This window comes from Pyxicephalus adspersus, chromosome 3 (assembly GCF_032062135.1).
Source record: "Pyxicephalus adspersus chromosome 3, UCB_Pads_2.0, whole genome shotgun sequence".
Taxonomy (NCBI): domain Eukaryota; kingdom Metazoa; phylum Chordata; class Amphibia; order Anura; family Pyxicephalidae; genus Pyxicephalus; species Pyxicephalus adspersus.
In genome coordinates, this window is record NC_092860.1 from 15,403,345 (window position 1) to 15,430,148 (window position 26,804).

At 37.4% G+C, this 26,804-nt stretch overlaps 2 protein-coding genes across 3 annotated transcripts in view; one reads left to right on the plus strand and one right to left on the minus strand.

Annotated features, from left to right (window-relative positions):
- GGT7 (gamma-glutamyltransferase 7) overlaps window positions 1-2,220 on the minus strand; it is a 33,602-nt gene extending 31,382 nt beyond the window's left edge. Inside the window, exon 1 of the mRNA XM_072403706.1 lies at window positions 2,008-2,220. Coding sequence (XP_072259807.1) covers window positions 2,008-2,164 — 157 coding nt within the window. The 5' untranslated portion in view covers window positions 2,165-2,220. The remainder of the gene's footprint in view (window positions 1-2,007) is intronic.
- A 9,913-nt stretch (window positions 2,221-12,133) lies between these two features.
- LOC140327653 (ubiquitin carboxyl-terminal hydrolase CYLD-like) lies at window positions 12,134-25,688 on the plus strand. 2 transcript variants are annotated; one of them, XM_072407026.1, is made up of 11 exons: window positions 12,134-12,556; window positions 14,936-15,062; window positions 16,649-16,787; window positions 16,876-16,983; window positions 17,728-17,807; window positions 18,523-18,589; window positions 19,302-19,434; window positions 20,536-20,644; window positions 21,809-21,927; window positions 22,785-22,977; window positions 24,776-25,688. In XM_072407026.1, the coding sequence occupies exons 1-11, from the start codon at window positions 12,140-12,142 to the stop codon at window positions 24,961-24,963; spliced, it is 1,680 nt and encodes a 559-aa protein (XP_072263127.1). In that variant the 5' UTR covers window positions 12,134-12,139; the 3' UTR covers window positions 24,964-25,688. The 2 variants fall into 2 exon arrangements, with proteins under 2 accessions (XP_072263127.1, XP_072263128.1); XM_072407027.1 differs by having other exon boundaries at window positions 22,785-22,968.
- The last annotated feature ends 1,116 nt before the right edge of the window (window positions 25,689-26,804 follow it).

A 26,804-nucleotide genomic window follows, 5' to 3' on the forward strand; every position in this document is an offset into this window, starting at 1 on the left:
TTCAATGGTACATGGAATGGAGATGAAGGATTCAATGGTACATGGAATGGAGATGCAGGATTCAATGGTACATGGCATGGTGATGCAGGATTCAAAGGTACATGGGGTGGAGATGCAGGATGGAGTGGCACATGAAATGGAGATATAAGATGCAATGGTACATGAGAGAGATATACAGGCTGCATTGATACATGAGATGGACATACAGGATGCAACAATACATGGATTGAGATGCAGGATGTAATCGTACATGATATAGAGGATTCAATGGGACATGGCATGGTGATGCAGGATTGAAAGGTACATGGGGTAGAGATGCAGGATGGAGTGGCACATGATATACAGATGCAGGATGTAATGGTACATGATATGGAGATATAGGGTGCAATGGTACATGGATTGAGATACAGGCTGCATTGATAAATGAGATGGAGATACAGGATGCAATGGCATGGATAGAGATGAAGGATATATGGTACATGAGACCCAGATGCAGGATGTAATATTACTTGAGATGGAGATGTAAGATGCTATGGTGCATTGGACAGAGATGTAGAGGATTGGACAGTCATCATATAGTCATATATGATACTTTAGATGAAGACGCAGAATGCAGTGGAACACAAGATTGAGATGCAGGATGCAATTGTACTTATGATGGGCTGCATTGGTCATGGGATGGAGAAGCTGGATGCAATGGTACAGGAAACAGAGATGCAGACTGCATTGGTACATATATAGAGATGCAAAGATACAGATTGAGATGCAGCATGCAGTGGTACATAACATGGATATTAATGAGACATGAGATGAATATGCAGGCTGCAATGGTGCATGTTAAAGCAGATGTGAAGGAGTTACACATGGGAAGCAGATACACTGACATGTGTGATGGGGATATAGTGGTGTACAGGATGAATATTCAGGATTCACTGAATATTATAGCGGAGATGCAGTATGCAATGTTATTGGTATAACAAATGTATTAAAAGCTTTAAAGATGTGGTGGGCCCAGACTGAGATGCGGGATGCACTCCTAAATATGATAGAGATGCAGAATACAATGGTACAAGTATTGAGCATGCAGTCTTAATATGAGAAAGGACTGGTATAGGAACTGGAGATGCATTGGTTAATATGAGGGGGAGCAGAATGCAATTGTACATGTGAGAAGGATTTATTGGAGGAGTGAGGGAGATGCAGAATGCTGTGAATAATATGCAGCGTGCAGCAGTGTATGGGATGAGGAGGATGCATTGGTACACAGATGGGGATGCAGTATGTACTTGTACATAGGATGAGGGTGCAGGATGCATTTTAACAAGGAATGAGGATGCATTGCTACAAGATTTGAGAATGTCTTGGTACACAGATAAGGATGCACTGGTACAAGGCCTGAGGATGCAATGAAAAGCAGATGAGGATACAGTATATATTGGTACGAGGTTTGATGAGGGTGCACTGGTACAAGGGATGAGAATGCATTGGCATACATATGAGGATACACTGTTATAAGGGATGAGGAAGAATTGGTACAGGGGATGAAGATGCATGGGAATGGTATAAGGGATGAAAATGGCACACAGATGAGGATGCATTGGTACAGGGGATGAGGATGCACTGGCATACATATGAGGATGCACTGGTATAAGTGATGAGGATACATTGGCACAGGGGATTAGGAGGCACTGGTACAAGGGATGGGGTTGGCACACAGATGAGGATGCACTGAAACAGGGGATGAGGTTGGCACACACATGAAGATGCACTGGCATACATATGAGGATGCACTGGTATAAGTGATGAGGATACATTGGCACAGGGGATTAGGATGCACTGGTACAAGGGATGAGGTTGGCACACAGATGAGGATGCACTGGTACAAGGGATGAGGTTGGCACACACATGAGGATGCACTGGCATGAGGTTGGCACACAGGCTGGATACACCGCACATTGACACATTTGCATTGCACACAGATCCTGCAATCATCTCCCAGCCTGTTACCCGCATCATGCTCCCCCAGGAACGTGTCCTCCTCCCCGGCTCTCGGTCCTTGTTCTCCCGCTGCCTCCTCCTCGGGCAGGCGGGGAAAGCTGGTGATGCTCATATAGTCCACCGGGGAGTAAGAGCCCAGAGATCGCCCAGGGCCCGGCTCCGCCATCTCCTTCAACCTCTGATGTCACCGGCTCGGAGGAGGTGGGGGAGAGCAGAGCCAAGCACGGTGGAGGGCGGGGCCGGTGACGGGCAGTCACACGTGACGACATGATTTGTGCGCGTGACGTCACAATATATTTTTCCCAATGGTATCAGAGTATTGGAAGAAATCAAATGACCTCAGGTGTAAAAATTATTCAATTGAATCTGCAATCCCATGAGGATGTAATATTTTTTCTTTTGTCTTCAAAAAAGAAATCTTTTTTTAAAACAATTTGTATGTATTGTATCTCCATTTTCCTCATGACAAAATTATATATCCACCAAACATTTTCTGTTGGAGAATCTTCCATGTCCATTTGTCTTCAATGGGGGCGATTGATTCTCAACAAGAAAATAGTGAATGTGAGATTCACTGCTTTATAATATGACCCCTTTTTCAGGATCTGGAGTGTCGTCATCATATTTTCAGATTAAAACTGAACCATTCATGTGCAGGAGAATGCTTTAGAAAACTCGTCCCTGCATTTTAAATCTTTTAATAAATACCATATAAAGTCAGCAGTCTTCTGGTTGTAAGGGGCCCTCCCTCTTGTTTTCCTGGCTCCTACAAAAAATGTGACCGGTGTGAGGATGATCTGGGCTCACTGGATACCCTTGGGCACCTTAAGCAAAATTTGATCCACAAACAGGGTACAACTCCAGAAAGAACGTGATTTAGACAGTGAAGGCTCCGTTTTTTTTTTTTTTCTTTCTTTTTCATTTAGGCTGGTGAACTTTTTAATACAAAACCCATTTTTCTGGCTGTCAGTGCACTTTTTGAGGGTGGGCAATTTTACTGGATGTAGCACCACAAAAATGTGAGGGCCTATCTAGATGTCATTCTGCCAGGATGTTGGATAGGGCGAAGAGGTGCTGTTGAACGCCTTCAAAGTTCCCCAGAGTTAAAAACTCTCAATTTCTACTAGAGGAACCCTAAATGAAAAAACATACCATAGAAAACCATCTACAATGGCTGCCCAATGGGAAGAAATTGAAGTGTTGTGCAGAGCAATCTTTGTGAACACTGTAGTCACTGTTCTTGGTCACCAAAATCAGATGTATCTGGATGGTAATGGTGACCAATTTGAGCATCTAATGTAATTGCAGAAGTCAAACAAGACTTACAGCTACCCTTTGATAAACATATATCTAGCCATAGACCTCGAAATGTGTATACCAATGTTTCTCAAACAGGGTTTCCCTAGAGGTTGCTAATGGTTCCTTGGGCAATGAGTAATTCATGTCTCTCAGGTTGGATTAACGGACACCAATGATAAATTTGGATATCTGTAAGAGAGGCATTCTCCCACTGGCCAGCAATGTAAGAGGCATTCTTCTCACTGACCACCACACTGATATACTTTGAGCAATTAATTTAGCAATTATAGCTGGGATTTATTAAAAACTATATTAAAATTTTTTTAAAGGGTTCCCTCATGTTAAAATAGTTGAAAAACACTGGTTTATACATTTTAATAGATCCCTCTGTATATACAGAAATCATGACATTGATTTTTAAAAGAATTAGAAATTCTTCTTCACTCCTTATGACTAATCTTGGAAAATCCATACAAAAGGCAATGGCATTTCTCACGTCAAGTAAGTGCCACCAGAGACACTAAAATAAAGATTACCAATATTACACCAAACTATGTACCAAAATGTTAAAAGTAAATAAAAAATTACCATTTATATATAAAGCACTAGCACTGAGCTAGGTACAGGGGTTGCCAATGACAAACCTGCATACTTGACAAGTACATATAATAACACAAGAGGACCCTGTCCAACAGAGCTTGCAATCTAAAAGATGGGGAGAAAATCATTCAATAGGTAAAGGAAAGGTAGCTAATTAGTGGAGGGTAAAAGTAAGGTAAAGTCATTTGAAGGTCATTGGAGGATTGGAGAGGACAGATACGGATGTATTTATGTATAATGTCCAAGATGTAGGTGGAACTAGAGCTGTGAAGGGATTTAAAGACAGGATAGCTGAAATTTGATGAGGTGGAATGGCAGCCAATGCAGGGATCTGAAAAGAGAAGCAGCAGATGGGACGTAATGAGTAGGACAAAGTAGATCATTTAGCAGTAAAATCTCACCAAAGAATAACTACACTTGGCCCCAATCAAGTTCTGTATCGATACCTACAGCTAGCATGCCCACCAACCTGTACCTAAAACCCCTAGTTCCCATAACTCCTCCTGTACTTCCTATATTTTGCATCATCTCACAGTTACTTCTACTCTAGGAGAATTATGACTTTTGCTTCAGGTGATGACGAAGAAGAACATGCTTTGAATATTTTTACATAAGTTACAATGATGCATCAGATCTGCTTTTGTAAGATTATTTTTCCTTTAGTGATCCTTTGATGTTGACATTTCTCTTCAGACAGAGCAGCCAAATGAAGATCCTTCAAACTGTGCAAACATTCAATAATTCAACTAAATGTTGAATTATTAAATATTTGAACACTCGCTGGCATTTCAGGATAACAGTGCCGTCAAGAGTTTTTATCTGTTTTAAATTACTGCTTTTAACATGCCCGCGTTTAAATATTGCTATCGTGATCCCTGTGTGAACTATTAATAAGCAGTTTGCTAATTACTGTGATTTGTGCCATAGTTGGGAGTAATTACTGGCGGGTAGTGGTACATTCATCTGGGCTATGACGTACATAAAGGTTCATAAATAAGTTGCTTGTGCACAAATGCTGTAGGTTAAAACATTGTGAGTTTTTTTATATTTGTATTTGAAATAAAGCTATTTTTAAAAAAATTTCGTATTTTTAAACTCTTGATGTTTATATTGTTGTTGTTGTTTTGTTTTTTAATCTTCTGTTCCATGTCACTTGAGAAAAGTGTTCCAGTGTTGCAGTCTATGGCCAAACCTACTGGTCCCCTTGTGGTGACTTCACTGGACTTCTCTAGGACCCTGCCATTGGACCGCCAAAGAGAAGTGTCCATGTCACCAATGGTAATGACATAGACACACAAAAAAAGCTCCACAAACTCTGCATTCCAGAAGATAGAAGATTTAGAGTGTTCAAGAGTGTTACTCGAACATATTTGAAACATGCTCATTTTCTGCTTAACAGCTTTTGAAATATTTTTTACACAGGGAGTGCATTGTTTTTAGTGATTGATATATATATATATATATATATATATATTCAAGGAAGACAAACATTCAATTAAGCAAGAACATTTAACAGGGGATAAAGGGAAATGGAAAAAAAATTGACGCATACAATCCAAAAAAATATGTGCTACCTATCCCACCTCTTGTAAGCTCATTTGGGCAGGGTACTCTCTTCCACCTGTGTCATTGTTTGTATCTGTCTATCATTTGGATTACAGCGGTGCACAATATGTTGGTGCTTTATAAATAAAGTTTAATAATAATGATAATAATAAATAGAGAGATAAGTCAAATATGAGAGGAGACTCTATTTATAAAACAGGGATTCTGACATTCCCCTAAACATTTCCAGGAGGGAATCAATTACTGCTATTGAAACACATGGAGCTATAATATTCCCACAATGTCTGATTACTTGATTTATAAATAGAACCCAAGCTGTAGTACGCAGCTTTATTTTTTGTGAAAAGAAACAAGGGCCACCATTGAGTAGTATGCATGCAGTGTAAAACCTGTTTGCATACATAGATGTTCAACATTTTTATTGTACAAAGGGGACTAAATCTTTAGAAGAACTACACATATCCTGCAATGTGGTTCTTGCATGATCACATCTTACATTTCAATCATCAGCTATCAATATGGTGATCCTCATTATCAATTCATAGTGATCAATAGAAGTCGGCGGCCTCCAGTGACTAGATATCATCAGAAAAGGTGTAAACCAACCGTTTCTACCAAGAAAAAATAAGAAGATATATATATATATATATATATATATATATATATATATATATATATATATTCAATTGGGCAGGCTACTGGAAAAACCTTGTAGAGCGTTTTATTTATTTTCTTCTTTTCAGTTGTTTTAACCATATCCAAAAAACGCTTACAAATCTTTGACCACGCAATTTTAGGCGTTTGCAAACAACACCAATTCAAGTCCTTAGATCAGTGTTTCTCAACCAGGGTTACTCCATAGCCTGCTAGGGATTTCTTGAGCAAAGAACAGTAACACTAATTTGTGGCTATCTGTAAGGGTGAAATCCTCCTTTTGGTCAGCAATGTAAGAGGGATTCTTCCCAATTACCACCAAGCTAATACACTGTTAGCAGTGGATATAGTAATTATAGGAGGGGTTCCCTAATACCTGAAACCTGTTTCAATGACTGCCCCATGTCAAAAAGGTGCTTGAGAGGGTGCAGGGTCAAAATACCCTGCCTGGTATATGTATTGCTAAGAAACAAAAAGTGAGAATAAACCCATTTGCTTTATTGTCAACCTTTTTGTTTTGTAAAAGGTTTAAAAAAACACTTGAAAAAGCCAATCTGACCCCAGTTTAAGAGTGACCCTAAAATGTGTCAAAATATAGGAAAAAATATAGGAATTAACCAAAACTTTTCCTAAAATAGTTTGGATAGTACAAATAACTGCAATTTTCACAATATTTATTGTACAGTGTTACTTTAAAAGTGTTAGCTGAGAAAATGTTTGATATATACACGTGTGTGTGTATTTTATATATATTATGTACATACAGTATGTACATAAAACCCTGTACAATAAATATGTGAAAAATGCAGTTACAGTCCTTGTACTTTCCAAAATCTTTTATTAAAGAGTTATACATATGTATATGTGTGAGTTTGTGTAATATATACAGTGTATATATATATATATATATATATATATCATAAATAACTGTCCTCATCAATCAGGCAGTAATATGGACACCCACAAGGACAGGTCCATCAATCGAGCAGTGTAGAGGGCACTCAGAAGAAGGACCCCTCCTGAGGTAAATCAAGCATCTTGTAACCATGGCTGCAGGTGAGTAAAGATGAAGTTTTTATAAGTTAAATTGTAGCTTTTTTTTTTTTTTTAGGTTTCTTGCAGAAAGTATTCAGAGAGGGGTGTGAATTAGGGGTTCTGCATTTGTGATTCCCAAATCTTTTTACAACTTACAAACTGGTCAGCAAATAAGCTCCCCATTTACTATGATGAAAAGTGTCTTGGATTACACATTCATCTATGAATTATACAACACATTCACTCCTTCACAGAGAAGTATTCACCACAAATATGTATAGTTTGTATGTTTTTGTTTTTTTTTATATAAGGATGAGCTGACAAACTTTAGGTGTAATGCATTAGAAGTGTATACATACAGTACACAATACAAGTACACCCTGCACTGTACAATCAATACACAGCTAAGTGAATGACACATGGATGTGTTTCATCGGAGCTCACTATTACATAACTGGCTGTACAACAAGTCCGCATTCTTCATCAATAGTCAAGGCTTGATTACTGATCAGTTTTCTCCCCAGGCCTGTTCAGCTGGGCGCACCACCCGGCACTTCAGTAACCGCCCGGCTGTTTTTGGGTGGTTAGGTTACTGAAGAGTTAGATCACAATACAGGGGCTGCCACCCACCTACAATTTCTTCCCATCCAGTTTAGAAAAAATTCTGGGGTAAACACTGTCGATAGAAAATTATTGGTGTAAACTGTTTTTGTTTGTGTATTTCCATCTTCAGAATGCCTTTGGGTAACCTCAGCAGGGAGAATCATAGGATGAGGTAAAGTTAAAGCGTACCTAAACTAAACATTTTCACTTTACATAAAAGGGTGGAAAACACGTATATGTAAAGGGAAAATGTTTTTTATTTTTTTTTTGTTTTTTTTTTTTAAAAAGTGTGTAGCACCTCCCCAGTCCTGATTGCCTCTGTGCGGAGTCTCCCGGTAGGCTCTGGGTGCTCCTTCTGTGCATGCTCGAGGTCCCAGACATGCGCAGAAGGGTCTTTTTTTCTATTTAGGGAAAAGGATGCCAAAATCACGCAAACGCAGTGAGATCGTCTCCTTTTTTGTTTTCCTTTTACAGCGGGCTACGTCACCCGATCTTGCACCTGTGCATTGACGTACCAAGAAGACAGAGGAAGAAGACAGAAAAGAAGAGTGAAGATGGCGGCGCCCAGCACTTCTTCAGCGCCGGGATGAAGAGTAATTCAAGGACGACGCGGGACCAGATCGTGGGAAGGACCAGCGTCATCGAGGGACCTGCGGGAATAAAGGTAAGTGTCAAAATCCTGTGTGTAAATATATCTAAAAATAATGACACAACTACAATAACAAGTACAAATTTGTATATAATAGCTGCACAGAAAAAGATGGCGTTTCGCCATTTTTGCCGCCTGTTTTTCCTGCTCCGATACATTTTATGCCCATATGGTAGATTGTAATATTCTAATGAGATTTATATATATGTTTATTTAGTCACCAGGGCCTACAGTAGTTTCAGAAAGTAATCAGAACCCTTAACATATTTTTAGTATATATATTTTTGTTATGTTGCAGCCTGATGCTGCAATCATTTAAATTCTAATATACAAAATAAAAAAGAAAAACGTAAATATCTCCATTTCAATACCTTCAGATTGTAAGCTCTTCCGGGCAGGGTCCTCTCCTCCTCCTGTGTCACTTTCTGTATTTGTCAGACATTTTCAACCCCTATTTAATGTACAGCGCTGAGTAATGTGTTGGCACTATATAAATCGTGTTTATTAATAATAATAATATTAATAATAATCAGAATTATATATGTGTTTATACCTTTTACTTAGTACTTAGTTAAAGCACCTTTGGCAGCATTTACAGCCTTAAGTATTTTCAAAGCTTTGCACACCTGGATTGGGGGATTTTCTTTCATTCTTTGCAAATCTTCTCAAGCTTGGTTCGGTTGGATGGGGATTGTCAATGGACAGCCATTTTTAGGTCTCACCTGAGATGTGTGATTGGGTTTTAGCTGAGCCAATTCTAAGACATTCACAGAGTTGTCCCTAAGCCACTCCTGTTTTGTCTTCGCTGTGTGCCGCCACCATGCTTCACTGTTGCGATGGTATTGGGCAGGTGATGAGCAGTACCTGGTTTCCTCCTGACATAATATTTAGAATTGAAACCAAAATAAAGTAAAAAAAAAAACATCATCAACATGCTGTAGATCCATCGATGGTACTGGACCTTTCCTCGATGCTGTCCAGCACCGTCCTGGATTTTTTCTTCGTCCTGGCTGGGCACTGCCATCTTCAGTCTCCCTTTACGGTCTTCTTGCTACGTCACCTGATTTATCACCGGTGGACTCCAATCAAGGTGCTGAAACATCTAAGCAGCTATCAAGAGCACCTGAGCTAAATTTTGAGTGTCGGTGCAAAATATCTGAATACTTATGTAATTGTGATATTTGAGTTTTTTCTTTTTAATAAATTTACGCAGTTGTCTAAAATTATGTTTTCACTTCTTCATCATGGAGTGCTGAGTGTAGATTAATGAAAGAAAAAAAAAATTTAAAAGATTGTAGCTTCAGGCTGCATTATAACAAAATTTAAAACAATGAAGGGGTCTGATTACTTTAAGAAACCACTGTACCTGCTGACCACAGAAGAAGAATTTTTTACAAAGCTGTATGGAAATAATTGAGAAGCGGATCAGACCCCTGCAAAGGATCCCACCCCCCATTGACAATGAGTCTTGATAAGATAGCTAATTGCACACAAGAATCATTGTAGATCATAGTTTTTTTAATAAACAATTTTACTGAAACTGACATTCCCTGATGGAGAATCATTTCGGTCCATGGCAGTTATTGTTTCTTTATCAGGGAATTTTTCAGTTAAATTCACTGCTTTATAAAGATTCCTTTATTAAGGAACGATCTTCTTGTGATTTATTGATTTATTAGTAATTTTTTTGACATTTATCTAGCACGTGTATGTGAAAGTGCCCCAGCCTTCAGCAAATGCAGTGTTGGGGCATCTAAAAGCAGCATATGTTTTGCTTGTTTTTTTCAATCAAGTTAGTGGTCCAGCTGCTGAATAAGGTTTTGTTTAGTTAGAAAATAGTAATAAAAAATTAATTGGAGATCTGCATTTCTCTTCCATCTAAAAAATAAAATTGCTGTAATACCCACCTCATATCCACAGCTGTTACCAACCCCCTAGCCCCCCCCCCCCTCCATCCTGCCACACTGTGATCAAGTGCAAATCCTCTTCATCATCATCCATGCTGGTTCCTGCGAGCTCAGGCAATATTGACAGCAAGCAGGCATTTGCAGCCGATTACATTTTTAGTTATTTTAACAAACTTCTGTTGAGTTATCAAATATCTATTAATGATCTATCTGTCTTATATCCATGCTGTGCCTATTCCTTCCATAATTATATATTAATTAGTCAATGGCTAGTTCTGCCTGTTGGCAGTGGCCAAATAGTTGCTCTCAGATGGGTGGATCTTGTAGGTCTATCCCCGTCATACTTGCAGTATAAATACAACCCTGGCACAGCAGTGATGACAGTCACAGATGAAACAGGCCTGGTCAGGTGAGTTATACCTTGCATCTAATACTCATAGAGATGTTAATAGTAATTGCTGGGATGGCTTAAACTTGCAAAGTGAACTAGCAGCTAACTTCATTATATTAGATAACCTACATGTAAGTATCAAGAAGAGTTTGTAAAGTATTTGTAGATTCTAACAATGAACGTCTCATTTTTCCTCTTCCTTCTTCTTTTTAAAGGCATTGAATGTTTTTGTTATATCTGTGTTAAAAAAAAATTGATCCAGAAATATATTGAGCTTAACATATATGTGCTCTGCACCTCTGCTGCCTGTTACCCATTAGCATTGTTCCGAGATTTATCTGTGGACTACAGTACATCTCCTGGCAATTATTATTAACTAGTATTTATATAGCGTCAACATATTATGCAGCGCTTTACAGTCTGTAGTCTACAGTCTGTAGTCATGTAACTAGCTGTTCCTCAAAGGGGCTCACAATCTAATGTCCCTACCATTGTTATATGTCTTTAATACAGTCTAAGGTCAATTTTGGGGGAAGCCAATTAATCTAACTGCATGTTTTTGGAATGTGAGAGGAAACCCATGCAAACACAGGGAGAACATGCAAACTCCAAGCAGACAGTGTCCTGGCTGAGATTCAAACCTCGGACCTAGAGCTGCCTAAAAGCCACCATGCTGCCCCAATCTTTTAGAGATGAGGAGATGGTAATGTTCTGTAGTCATCACGCACTTCCAGTCCTGGTACCACATTGATACACAGACACAATAGGCAGAGTGAGCGTTGCCACCCCAGGACAAGATATCTGCATAATCAGATAAAAAAATATTCGTAAAAACTTCATGTTGTGCTGAAAATCACATTTGGTGAAATATTTGCAGATTTTTTGATGCAAAACATGATTAGAAATGCAGAAATCTTTTGTATTGTTCTTTGGAAGCAATTTCGGTGACATAATAGACATAAGGAGAGAATGTTATACTGCATAGGATTCAGTTTGTACATTTTTAGGGACCTTGTAAGGTGCTCTGTGGATTCTGGCTGCAGCAACTCAAATTTAGGTAAATTGAGTGAATGTTCTGAAATTAGCCCAGCTGTAAAGGACAGCATTGTAAGTGATTGCTGATTACTGATTACAATGATTTAATCATTACAGTGACTGTGTTTGTTTAGTGATAGGGCTGTATTGATGAGAAGGTATGTTAGGTATAAGAGTCTGGGTTTTACATCAGCAAAAAAACTGAAATCCCAAATTAAAAAAAAAACTGGACCTGCCTACTTACATTTATCTTTTTTTTAGACAACAGCATGCAAATAACTTCATGAGCCCCAAATATGGTGGAAAACTAAAATTGACATTTTATTGATTCTACAAATATGGTATTTTTATACAATATTTAATCCTAGTAAAATGTGAATTATGTTTCCAGGTGCCGCAGCAATGACCAGCATGAATTCAGCACCTCGGAGGCCATTTATTGTTCTAAGAGAGTTAATAACTGGCAAGCACAAAATAGCCCCGGGGTCCATAGGTGTCTTCCTAGACAATGATCAAACACGTGGGCGCATTCTGGATCTACCATCCCGTCCAGAAGTATCTCTTAGAAAGAATGCTGTGCACTCTCTGGGAAGGAGAGACTCCTCTTTTCTGTATGGAATTGGTTCACTACCAAGACGGCTTAATCTCTTTTCCAATGAGAAGTTATTTGCCTCGGTGTGCAGATTACAAATTAATGATGTCGTCAGAGTCAGATACCAAGGTTGTGCCGCAGTGGGCGTGGTCACCACAATCTGGGAGCTTTCTTCTAAATCTGGAACCTGTGAACTTACCAAGTTATTGATCGAAGTGCAGTTATTAGTAAGTAAATTTTATATACATAGATATCATATAAATACATTGTGGTTAATATATCGTGTAAGGTATGTATATACATTGTTAATGGCCATAACATAATACAGTTAAGGGCATCACAAAATTTACTCCTTAAAAATTTGGACCCTATAATGTCCTCTCATAGTCCTCTCAAAACCGGTATGGGTTTACACATACACCTTTACATAATGTGGCATATTAGGCCAGCAATTCTACAATCAGGATATTTCAGAGGTCTAATATTAGGTAAATGAGATATTTCAAGTGAAACAATAATTTCTTATAAAATTTCATTTGGATAGAGTAGAAAGGGTTAGGACATTGCCATCCATATCCTGATAGGAGATTTCCCATTACTTGCTTTCTGACAGTTCTAAACCTTCGCCACTTTGTCCAATATAAAGACAAAAAAATGCAGTTCCAAAACAGGCCTGGTGTTTAAAAACGAATTAAAGAATACCTTTATTCACCTAAGCTCCAGTGAGGAGACATTTACAAGCTCCCTCAGGCGCACCAATACTTGTGCTAGGTCTTCTTCTGGGTTTGGGATCTTTGGCCAATTTAAGGGACAAAATGGCTCTGATTTTTTAAAGCTCTCCAACGCTGGAGAGGATACATTTTCAACAGTGAAGTTGCATGATCCAGCAAACCTGGAAAGATCCTGGTCCATGATTCAAAACACTTGCTAACAAATAGCAAATGACTTTGAAGAAATCTATTCCAGGAAATTGTACTGTATGCTGCACATGCTCAGCTCAGTGTCCGTTCTCGGTTGTGAACTGACAGGTAGGAATCTTACAGACGATTACTACATTAAGATACTATAGTGTATCTCTTCCATTATAAAAGTCCTGCTGGTTTGCAGATTTTTAGTGTCATCGCACAGAATTGTGGAGCTATAAATACATATTCTCAGATGAGTCGTGTAAATAAAATAAAATGAGGGGGAAGGATGATTAAAAACAAAAAGTAAAAAGAGGGAACAGGAACCAAAAGAAGAGAGTGACAGAATTACATCACTGCCAACCAAGTAACCCCAGTGAAATTATGTCTTCCAAATTATTAATTTAAAAACATTGCAGATTTTTAAAGTTTAGTTAAAGTTTTTTAATAATGTGGAATGAAAAAAAATGAAAAAAAGTGTGAATCCAAAGTAGGTAGAATTAGGTACTTTATAAACGGACCTGCAGATAGCAGTACTTTCATATAAAAGCAGATGTTTACATCAATAGCCCAATGCATATGAGTCAACTACAACAATGTGATAGTGAGCAACGTTTTGAAGATTGTATGTCCTAAATTTGCATGGACCAGAACATAATTTAGCATTGTGGCTGACCGAGTTTATCAGACCATGCCTATTCTTTGCCAAGGAGATCCATGTCAGGACAGCATTACATACCAGATAGTAAAAAACATAGTTGCACTTTTTTCTATTCCTAAAAAAGTTTAGGATGGATTACATTTTAGGGTTAGCAAAAATCTTCTCTTGAAGCACAATATTTAAAATTGTAGTACAGTATAACATTCCTACAGAACACTGTGAAGACCATAAAGACTCCATGGCCTTCCTCCTCTGTTTCTTCGCAATACTAGTCTGTGTAAGGACATTTGTGGTAAGGGGTCTAGCTGGTAATGATCAGCGCTAGTAGAGAATACTGCAATATTTTAATTGAAAAATGTATTTTGTGGTATTTCCATATGAAAGTTGGGGTAAGGCTAGTTGGGCTTCAGTAAAAGGGGTTGGGGAAAACACTGCAATTTAAACCAAAGTAGGTAAATAAAAGGAACATTTGTGGTTGGAGCTCACAGCTTTACAGGAGCAGCTAAACCTTCACCATCCCCTGGACCTACATTGAAGCTTAGCATGTATAAGAAGTGCAAAGCTCCAGTCTTTTTTGCAGTTTTAGAGTGTAGAAAAACTAAAACCCCTTCTTTGGTTTCAGAGTATGCTGTGAGTTTGCTGAAATGTGTGTTAGAAGCTGCAGCAAGTCAGTTAGAGCAAGCCTTGTTTCCTTGCCTGGTGATGTCCTGCATCATGTAGGTCTTTCCTATGTAGTTGTTCATTGGATTTTAATTCTTGCAGTCTGGACACCTACTCTTCCAAACTGAAACCAAAAGCTTTTTGAAGGGCGGATATGCCCAGGATATGCCCAGGGTTGCAGGCTCTTCAGAGAAGTACCGAGCCCCTCCCACTAACCATGTGATCGTGTCATCTGGTCCAAAATAAGGCTTAATGAAAACAGAAACATTTTATTTAAAAAAAGAGATTGGTATTAGGGAAAGTGAAATACAAACAGAATAAATTTCAAGATTAAATTGCTAGATTGCTGTATGATCATGACACAAATTAATATTTTGCAGGATGGGGAATGCTCTGAGAACACTACACCGCAGTTAAAGATTGATGCTAGTGAAATTCTGACAGTCAGCTCTAGCGTTCAACGCCATCTACAATGCAGAGACAATGAGAACAGACCCGATGAGAAAGGTGAGTTTCCCTGGCTGTCTGAAATTTAAGTTGGTGAAAACATCCAAAGTCTCAATAAGTTATCAGTTCTTGAAAAGTAAATAAAATATTTTTTGCACAAATTTTCCAGCTACTCACATGGATACTTCGACTGTCCATTTATAAAGCAGAGTCACTCATTTTATTGTTACCGCAAGCCTGTATGTGTCTTACTGAGGCCCTGTTTTTATATAACAACATAACAACATATTTGAAACATGCCTTAAAAAACAAAACAAGAAACATATATCAGTGATTCTCAAATCTAAAAATTTCTTTTTATTTTAAGTTGGAGTTAAACCTTTTGAGATTTTCATGTATCTCCCAGGAACTTTGATCTGAGTTGATTGAATTCCTGGATGGCCATTATGAGAAGTTGCCATTTTCCCTGTTAGGTTTTTAGATGTATATAAATTATTTCATATTATAAAGAGTGCATCAGGAGGAGATAGAACATAGAAAGGTGGGCAGAAGTATCCAAAACTCCCAGGTAGTTGGGAACATATTAATTTTAGCAGGGAGATCTCACTATGGCAATATCCAGAACCTGTTAGAAGCAAAGGGCTGACCATTTACGATTAAGTTCACCCCTTGTCCCTCTTTTTTATGGATTAAACTAGAAATGTACTTCTTTCAACTAGCTATTCAATAAAAAGGTGTAAAGGTGCATAGAAGATAGTATATCTGTTATAAAACATACACCTGTTTTTTGGAAACTGATAGAGATTCGTGCACAGAAGAAGAATTTGCCCCGTTCCTCTGTAGAGCAATTTGCGTGATGTAACTACACCAAATATACGTCAATGTAAGCAATCTCAGAATCTCATTTGACTATGTCACGTCATTTCACTGCTATTCCACACAACAGGTATTTCACTCCCTGTGAAAGCTATACACGTGTTCAGGTATAATTAGCCACTAATTGATCATTTACATCATTTCAACGCAAACCGCAAGGTGTTCAGAACTGTTATTAGTTTTAATAGCCTCAGCAATAAATCTTTTTTTTATACATCTGTCATTCCAGAACTAGAAATACTTTCATACTTTCATTTATTTGTTATTTGGCTTTTTACTTATGTGGCTTTTATTATCTTTCAAAACGCTAATATGGTTTGTTTCCGGTAGGAGTTTTTATACATATTACATTTTTTTAATTAACTATGCCTACCCTTTTCTAAGGGTCTTATGTCATGAGTCCTCATACTGTGGTGATGGTGGTGGGTTGTTCTCCATCCACTAAGGTCTTCTAGAACCTAATACATCAGTGTGTCATCAACAAAATGATTTTGTTTGGGGTATTGGTGCAGATAGTTATCTCTGTTGTATTTTGTACTTGCAAATGGAACGTTTCAAGTCTCTATTTAATGCCTACTAAAACATTTCATGTGAAGTTAAGTGTTATTTATTCCTGTTGTCTCTGTGAATATAATTTATGGGATATTTTTGCTGTTTTGCAGAGTAACAGCTTTGAAACTGTAGAAAAGCATTGTTTAATTACCTATGTCTATCAGTCTAGGTAAAGTAAAAATAAAAATAAAGTGTTGCCATCCTTTGCCCCCCCATAGATATTCACAGTGTTTTGGAGGACAATTTTAAGGATCCTCCGCCTATTCGTGAATGTGATGCCCTTGTGAAGATCATTGGACAGTGCAATGGGATTCAGGGGCACTACAACTCCTGTTACTTGGATACCACACTTTTCAGGTAAGGTGCCTTGTCAATATATCTTGCATTTTAAACTGTTAAAAACCTGAAGATACCTCTCCAATCATATATATGTTTTGTTTTATAGCCTATTTACCTTCTCTTCTGTTCTGGATTACATTTTACGCTCCCCAGATGTCTGTGATGCCAAAGTACAACGTATCCTAAGGGAAGACATTGTAAACCCACTTAGGAGGTGAGTTTGTTTTCAGTCCATAGAATTAGTTAACTGATTTTTCCAAGGTACAATTGGATGTTTGAGAGAATTCAAATGTGCTTAACTCATTAGAATGTTTTTCATTGAAACAATATTTTTATTGAATAATCATTTCAGAGTTTATGCTCCAGTCATTATACAAATATAGCTTCAGGAGGAACAAGGAACAAATAACTTAAACCCTAAATAAAATAATTCTTAAGCATCTTTTTAAAAAAAATCCCAGGACAGAAATTTTCAAATGTAGTTTCAAATCTTTATTCATTGTTAGTTGATGCAAGTCCTTATATTTGACTATCACTCGTTGCACTATTTAATTGAAATGTACATGGACAGTTTCAGGTAGTTCTGGTATGTGACCAGCGAGGCTGCTCGGATAGATCACACTTTTATGAGGCACCTTGATAATGGAACTTGTCTTTTCTAGATATATGCAAATAAATGCAAACTAAGATGTCTGACTTTCTTGACATGTAACAAATATCCTTTATGTGGGAACCTGTTTTTTTTTTAGTATTGTAACAAATGACTGGACACTTTGATAGTTGACTATACAAAGTGCTTCCTTTGGGGTCTTTTTAGTTGACTATGGAAAATAGGGTTGTAATCATCCTTGGAAAGCTGCTGTTCATTTGGTAATTATTTTCTGATAGGAGTAATCTTCCTTTCTTTTTGTCAAGTATTATGTTCTAAGTTCTCATCTCATGTTTTGTCATGTTGTAGGACTGGCTTCGTACATGCTGAGAATGTCATGAAGCTCAGAAAACTGCTGCGATGTGATTCATTTGTAAAGGAGGAGAAAGGTTTGTTCTGTTTTCTCTTTCATTTCTTGGTATTCATATCTAGAAGCATATACACTTATTATTGTTGATCTGTGATATTGTGGATTCGCCAGGAAGGTTGTTTGTACAATGGACGACAAGCACTCTATACAGGCAAGATTCTCGTCCGATATCAGCCCTGAGCCGATTATCAGACGAGAACCATTGCATGTAAGTCCTGTGCAGGGGATTGTGGACTGTAGATATCAGGTACTTATATTAGTAATAATTTAAATATATTCAATAAGATTAAATAAATACATACGCATTTGCCTTTAGTAATACATTTGCAGACATGTACAAACTGAGACCTTGGATTTGCAGAACAGTGGGTCTGATTTAATAAAGCTCCCCAAGTCTGGAGAGAATAGACTATCATAGGTGAACATGGGTGATCCAGCAGACCTGGAATGGATTTCATAAAATAAATTCCTTTTGTTTGCCAAATGTTTTCAATCATTGGCAAAATCCATTCCAGGCTTCCTGCATTTTAAAACCCCTAGACCTAATCTACAAAACCCACCCTAGGTCAACCTAATAGGGTATATTTAAACAAAGCTATAACTCTTGGTAAGCTGCGTTCTTCTTGGATCCCAACAACTAGAACTACCCAATAAAAAAAAAATGGATGAGTGGAATGGCTTAGCTTTATTTAAATCATAAGGTTAATGTGTCAATTATTGGTTCTCTTTTTCAGATCCTGAGGAATTCTTAAGTGCCTTATTACATGAAGTACTTGCTGTGGAACCACTACTGAAAATACGGTAAGTCCTTTATTTTTTTTCATGTTTAGTCACTGTGTATTTTTCTGGATACTTTGATGGGGTTTGACTAAACTTGAATACCAATCTATAAACTTGGCAGCTGAAACTCCCTTTGGGTTGCTGTATCAACCACATACTTGGCAGTACAAATTTGGCAGTTTTATGAGTGCTGAGGACAAGCGCTACATGCCTGAGCTGATGCAGCAAAAGAAAAACTACATTTTCCATCACAGGTGGTTACACTTTGGGCTCTGTTATAAAACAGGGAGCATTCCCTCAAGCATTCCCTTGTGGGAATCTTCCAGGTCCTTGTGTTTTAATGGCAGTAATTGATTCCCACCAGCTATTCTTTGAGGGAATGTCAGTTTTTTAAATAGAGCCCTTTAATGGGTGTTTACTTGCCTTAAAAAATTGTATCAATATTACAACTGGCTAAGGAAAAAAAATATATTGATCCAATATGATTTAAAGGGCCATGAGCAATTCAGTCTGGCAGAATCATTCACGTATTTGGTGCTCGTCCTTAATGGTACTTGATCTCTTCTGTAGTATTTGTAGTTGTCTGCCACGCATTGCAAACATGTATAATGCAATTGCAATTTATGAAATTATTGGAATATACTCCAACAGGAAATTGTGTTCACTGGAAATTATTCATTAGTAATAGTAATTCATTACTTAATTTACATAATTGTATCTCACAATTTTACAGTTGTAATGGCAAAATTCAGGAAAGTAACATCTACCAAATAATTGTGGAGAAAGACGGAACACTAAAAGTTCCCAGTGTCCAGACACTAATGGAAAGATCATTTCAATCATATGAAGCCCTCAAATTTGACCAGGTAAGGTTACCAGCTATAAATGCATATTTACATTTATTTTATCTACCTAAACATCCCCCAAAAATCTCAGGTTTTGTTTAATTAGCCAATAAACAGTCAATGTGCTTTTTTTTTTTTTTTTTTTTAATAGCAGTTTGCAGTTTTTTTACATCAGGAGAATCCACAATGTTAAAGCATTGATCTTAATATTGGATTTCACTGTAAAACTACTTCTGCTTCCAGAATATTTTTTTGGGGGGGCGGAGGGCAGTTTTCACTTGGCTGCATCTGTTCATCACAATAATGCCTGTGCTTATCCACATGTTACCACAATCCATGTGCATGTCCATTTTTTTGTCAGTGCCTGTCTAATTATTTAAAGGGACTGTCTTAATACAATCCATGTTAGGCCATTACATATTCACTGTGCCAGGACAAATAGGTGTAAATGGGCCCTACCATTATAAATCTTAACTGCCTCAAAACATGGTCCTCTTTTTAAATTGCTTTTATTTTCACCCTGGCATTCATCTTATATAACCTGTTGTTCTGTTTTACCAAATCCCTATGGTTGCTGGTATTATTCATCTTCTAAATGAACACTGAGAACACAAGTCAACGGTCTCTCTGATAGCATTAAATGTCATGCCAAAAGTGTTTTCTTTAGTTTTGATTAGAATGAGAAAAAGGAAAGAGTTAAAAGAACCAAAAATAAGTAGGGGGTTTCTTGTTGCCACAATATTTTATGAATAATTGCTGTAACACAAAGTAGTAGTACTACTTGTGTTACTACATTATCCGACACTGTGTAGTTGATCTATGTATAGCACTATGTCCTAAGAACCCAAATATTTGCAATAGGTAGATGCGAAGCGTTTAAACTGCATAAGTTTGTAGTGGATGTACTACTACTAGTACAACATATATAAAATATATATATTATATAAAATATTGTGGCAACAAGAAAAACCCTCCTTATCTTTGTTTCCTTTAATTTTTGAATGATAATTAAAGGGTCAGCCACTTGAGACTAAAATAGGGACATCCACCTTCAAATACATTTACATAGAATGAGAAAAAACATGGGGTGGAGTTAGCTGATGCCCATTTATCTTTCTATAGGTTCCATCTTGCCTCATCCTTCAGATGCCAAGATATGGAAAGAAGTATAAAATGTTTCCTTATATTTTTCCTTCCTTGGAACTGGACGTTACCAACATGCTCTATATAAGTAATTATGATTTATGTTTTTTATTTATTTTATTTAAAAACATACACACACCAGTTTTTAATCACTGTCAATGCAAAACCAACCAAATGGAAAAAAACTACCATTATCATGATAGATCATTTCATGGGGTCAGTAGGCACAGTCATTGGTAAACATCTTGTGTTCCATTATGCAATAAAAAGTATATGAAATGGCCTGAAAGATTGTTCGATCAGAGCATCTCCTTAAGATTCATCAACAACTGTACATTGTATGTCCCTACCTGGCCAAATCATTTCAATATTATACAACTAAGTAGACCCTCACCATCATAGTTTTTAGAGATTGTATAGTCAGACTGTAGCATGCACTGACAGTTGAAACCAAACCTAAAAAGAGAATGTAAAAAGTTTTTTCTTTACTTTCTGTGTTCTATTGTTGAGAACCCCTTCATCTCTAATCACTTCATCAAACAAGTAGAACTCTTAAGGAGATTCCACCATTGGTTGTCACTTGAATTTATGTGCTATTGGACAATATACTCTTTTTCTGTTTTAGTGACATCTATATTATTTTACATGTCCCATAATTTTTTGTCCAGGTAACAATGGTCACCAGGACAAACACTGAGGGTGAAACAGTAGGGACACAGATTACATTAAAAGCCCTATCAAATGTAAAAGAAGAAGCCACACCAATTTTGTTACAAGTTTGGAAGGAGAAGCCCAAGCTTTTCCAAACTGTTAAACCCACGTACAAAAAGCCACTACACTCTTTCTTGGTTCTTTTTCCTCCTTGCAGTCCTGTAGCTTTTCAATTTAGACAATTTATCAAAGCTATGATAAAGGGGGAACCACTTGCTCTAAAATGAATTGACTTTCCTTTTCAACTTACAAAAGGATTCCTTGTTGGAATATATATTCCCTGTGGTGCACTTCTTTAAATTTTTCTAAGGTCTGCACAAAGAGCTCAGAGAACTCTTACAAAACTTTGAGGAGTGCTTTCCTCCTTCCTATGCCATGCAGTCGTAAAACAGAGATAGGAATAATCACAAAAGAATGTCCACTTAAATACATATCTTGTGACATATATAATAGTCCCTATCTATGTATTTCAACTGTGTATTTAGCTGTTTTAATAAAATAGCTATATAAAACCGGCCTATGTCATTTTTTTTCTTTACAGGAAGCCATGTGTGTTGTCTCTGTCTAAGTCCTGCAGACTATGAATGCGTTCAGTGTGTTGCAGACCCCCTCACTACAGACGGTCACATTCGCCAGTTCTGTCAGTTTTGTGAAAGACAGGTGAATAGCTTACAGCATCAGTTGTTTCTGCAGGGGAATCAAATTTACTGGAAGATGCCTGTCAGGGGACACAAGGGCCCTCTGTGACTTTAACTCTGGGGGGCATTCATACTTTATGTTGGGATGTTGTCTGGTATTGAGCAAAAATTACTGCATGCAGTTTGCATTTATCGCCTATTATCTGGGTAGACCAGTGTTCCTCCGGTGGCTGCTAGAGGTTCCTTGCTATGAGCAGTTTGTGTTTTTGAAGTCAGTTTCACTGATACCAATGATCTTTTTGGCTATCTGTAAGGGTAACCTTCTTCCTAATGGCTAGCAATGTAAGAGGCATTCTTCCAACTGACCACCACACTAATATACTGTGAGCTGTGACCTGAAAGTTATTTCAAGGGGCTCCCCCTGTAAAAAATATAAAGAAACTCTGGCTTAGACTTTTACCTTGGCTCTACCATTTTGCCACACTCATGTAAAACAGACTTGATTCTGAGCAGCTGTAAAGAAGTATATCACCAACCTCCATTAGTTCAAAAAATTGCATCAACCAATTCTATACATAAGGAGTCATACAGCAAAATTTATAAAAATCATTTTAGTACACAGCACTATGCTTCCATGTAGAGCTTTATAAGTCCATAAACCTTAAACAGTACTAGGGTATCACATATCTCTTTAATTACCGGTAACTGCAATGCAAATGTATTGAAAACTTTTAAAAACATTTATATATTAGTTCATGCTGTACATTTACAGAATATTTCAACAAATAATAAGTAATAAAATATGTTTTCCTAGATTAGTATAATATTTCAGGCTTATAAGGAATAGTCTAATATGTTATTTTGTTCACCACACTGCAGGTTCATTCACACAAACCTATGAGTGACCACAAGCCTACTATGCTGGCAACCCACACTGGAGCTTCAACCGCACGGCATAAACTGGAACTGTTGGGAGTTTTATGCATCAAGACCAATCATTTTGTTTCTTTTGTTAAATATGGACCAGGAAAAAACTCCTGGGTGTTCTTCAACAGCATGTCAGGTAAAATAGGTATGTGTGGTTTAAAACAAAAGTATACAGCTACCATCTTTGCATTTTCTTTACCTTTTCATGGACCCTGCCTAAATCACAACTGTTTTCCCTAAATAAAACTACATCCATTGTTTACTTTTCTCTTTTAACTGAGTCAGGAAAGCTCAGAACCACTGGCAGGTTTTTAGCATCTCGTTGTTTAAATTACAGAAAACTCTGCAGTGAAGGCACAGCATTGAAAGGAAACTTCACTTTAAGGAAGTCCTTTGAATATTCACAGCTTTAACAGTTTTGTATTTCTGTAGATGGGTGGGGGCTGCAATGGGTATGGGTCCAGCATAAGTAAAAAAGAAAAGCGGACAGTAAATCTGTTTCCTATTTATAATAAGGATGTAGGAGGTCTGAGCTTCATACATTTGTTTCATTTAAAACGATAAATATATTTAAAGTAAGGCTATTTTGAGGTAACATCCTTCTTGTTTAAAGGACTAGTTTATATATATAAAGTAGTCAAAGATCTGAAATGTCAGTGTTTTAAATACTCTGTGAGATCCAGAGTTATCAGGTGGTTAACTAAGGAATATTACCTTACAGCAAGGCTTTCTTAGGTGAACAGGCGCTGCTGCAGTTGCACAATCAAATATGTTGCTACAGCATACCTAATCCTTTGACTGGCAGGAATAACAACCGAGTATAACCTTACGGTTTATTACGGATTAAAAGAGGGCTGGGTAAACAAATGAAAAGTGTGTTACAGTGCATATCCTATCACAGCAAAAACTGGATTAAAGCAGACAACAGGGTGAAACACACTGCTAGCTAACAGCTGTGTTTTTTTTATGTAATCGTTTTGTCCAACTTAACTAGTCACAGCCAAATCAGTGAACTTGTTCTGAGTGATGGAAAGCTCATGTGATATTATTAGTGAAAAACAGCCACTGCCCTGTCTGAGATCCTCATTCGGGGCTGTCCAATTCCAGTCCTTACAAGCCAGGTTTTTATGTAGACAGAATCACTTTGTGCTCTTTGTAAACCATACCCCTTAAAAAAATGGATAAAAATAAGGAGATTTACACAGTCAGGCAGGATATAGAACTTGTTGAGCCAAGGTCAACTAAAGCTAGGTAAAAATGTGGTGGAAAAACGTAACCCATAGCTAGTTGTTCCCTCATGGTAATGTGGTGAAAAGATTGACACTTACCATCGGCAAATGCAAATGTACTTGAGCAATTATGATTTGTGTGTATTTTCTTGGATGTTTTCCATGAGTATGTGTAGATACTCTGTTTTAGCAAGGGCAGGTGTAGGCTCTCCCAAACGGCACAGCCCATGAGTGCTGAATATGTACTATTAATTTTTATCGCCCTGCATTAGGGCCTCTTTCGATGGGATTTTGGCTTGCAGTGATGTCCTCAGTTTGGACATCAGTACAAAACAGAACACTAAGAATTTATTTAAAGGTGCAGTTGACCTCCTTCTGAGCTACTTGAAGCAGGTTGTGCATTTCAGTTGACTTATTTGGAAATGCAAAATATGTTTGAGGTGAATGAATGCTTTAGAAGGCCAAATCACTGCTCTATGTCCTAACACTTGATAAACAAGTCGCTGATAATAATAATAATTGTTTAAGATGAGTTGTATCTCATCTAGAGACTGAAACAGACAAGAGACATATAAACAAGGGCTGAAAAGACCAGGTAGTGTAATAAGGAATATTATTACTTTTTTCTAAAGCTTTAATTTGTTGGCATTTTCACTACACTGAAACTGTAAATGGAACAGAACCACTTATATAATGCTATTTTTTTTAAAACAGGCACTGGAATTGGAGGAAATGTCCCTACGGTTCGAGCTTGTCCACAAATTGGGGATTATCTATCAATGTCTGAGGAGGAATTCGGTGCTATAGACTTTACAAAGATGGACCCACTGTCTAAGAGATTTTTCTCTGACATATACATGTGCATCTACCAGAGCCCAGAAAGTACCAGGCAGTGCTTCTAATTACCAAACTTGAGCGGTAAAGATCTTTGTCCGGGACAGAAATACTGCACTGAGTTCTGTTGAACTTCATAACTACAACAACTGAGTTTAAAATTCAATTGTTGCATTGGAAGAGTATAAAAAGCAAAATCTGTAGCTGGGAGAACAATGGTATGGATTACTGCACAGTTTGCAATACAGTACAACAATAATTACATTTCAGTTTTTTTTGACTATGAAGTTGAATGTCCTGCTGCCAAAAAGTTTATGTTTAAACAAAAAGTATTCTTTAAAATTGTTTTGTTTTAATATTATTTTATACTGTTGCAAAAAATCTTTTTCATTCTGTGACGCAAACATAATAACCAGGAGATCATTTAAAGGAGATCTAAATCATTACTTTTTAAATAAGGAAAGACCAAAAATTGTACAAATGAAAAATGCTGCAATGGTCCACCGGTCTTGTGCTAATATTTCCTCCATAATCCACAGTTGCTTTCTGATAATATACACTTCAACAATTTAGGACTTTCAGAAAGCGGCCTTTCAAGTCAGATGTACACTTTTGGTTTCACTGTATACAAAAGAAAGTGAGACACCAGCAGAACAATGACTGAATGGAAACATTTACCTTACAGAATAAAGAGTCCAGTATATGGTCTGTGATCCCTTTAATTGATTTTACTCTGGTCAGATGGTCAGCTGCATCTGTATGTTGACTACTATTAAAGATGTTTGTTGTTTAATCAGACTTGTACGTTCATTTAAAGGGGAACTTTCACCAAAAGCTCCACAAACTAAGCCCTGCAAGTCTGACATTGTCTTGGCTTCTCTTCTTTCCAGCGCTGGATAGAACAGTGGGCGCTGACATCTTTTTTCTTATCTCAGGTTCTTCTTCACATTACCCGAACTTGCTCTGTGCATGCGCAAGATTGGCTGATGTGTCTTTCTGCAAATGTAAAAACAAGTGGCATTCTCACTGCGCATGTGTGAGATTGTTTACTTTTGTTTTTTACAATATAGGAAAGCCCCTGGAGGAGCAGCCCACAGTCTCCAGAAATATGTGACACAAGTAAGCAAAATGTCACAATTGGTCCGTTTTAATCAATATTATGGGTGGAAGGAAAATCTGAATTAGTAAAGTATAGTATAGTATGACAATACAGTTCACATTGTGTGCATATGCTGCATGTATAATAAAGGTGCACTGCAAAGCAAGGAGTGATGGGGATCCATTCAGACTGTTGGAATGTCACCACATCACAACATGTGCTGCTGGAAAAGTCATGTTACTTTAAATTCCAGATCTGTATTTTGTTGCCAGTCTCCTGTGCTGTCCTGCAAAAATGTTATTACAAATTACAAATGTCGCTGGTCAGAGTGACAAATCCTTTGGCAGAAAAACAGTTCACACATATACATTTTACGCAGTATTTCTATTCATTAGATAGACTTACACCATTTATAGCTTCTCCTGGTCTTCTTTGGGTTTGGAGTCTGGTCTCTTGCTTAGTCTGGCCCAGATGACATACATTGTGAACAGATGGGTTAGTTTTTCCTAGTAGAGAAAGTAACAAATGCTAACTGGCTAGCATCCAAGAGAGAAAAGACTTACAGTCTTAAATCATAGAAATCCTACCTGTCAACACTTTCTATGGAAGCAACTTTAGATTCTCTTTAATTTACATCATATACCCATCAAAGGTCACTCTTCAACCTTCAATAAATGAGCCAAAGCAAATACAGTGTGGCAGTAATACATTTCTATATGGCAGATCTTACTGTTTTAGTTTACTTGGAAAACAGAAGCACTTTTCCTGTGATACTCATCAAGGTTTGCTGGTAAATAAGGTCGATGAGCT

Coding starts and splice junctions, on each gene's coding strand:
- LOC140327653 (XM_072407026.1), top strand. CDS start 12,140: ATGACCAGCATGAATTCAGCACCTCGGAGGCCATTTATTGTTCTAAGA. Junction 16,984..17,727: donor ATTGTAAACCCACTTAGGAG/GTGAGTTTGTTT, acceptor GTCATGTTGTAG/GACTGGCTTCGTACATGCTG. Junction 21,928..22,784: donor GTCAGTTTTGTGAAAGACAG/GTGAATAGCTTA, acceptor ACCACACTGCAG/GTTCATTCACACAAACCTAT.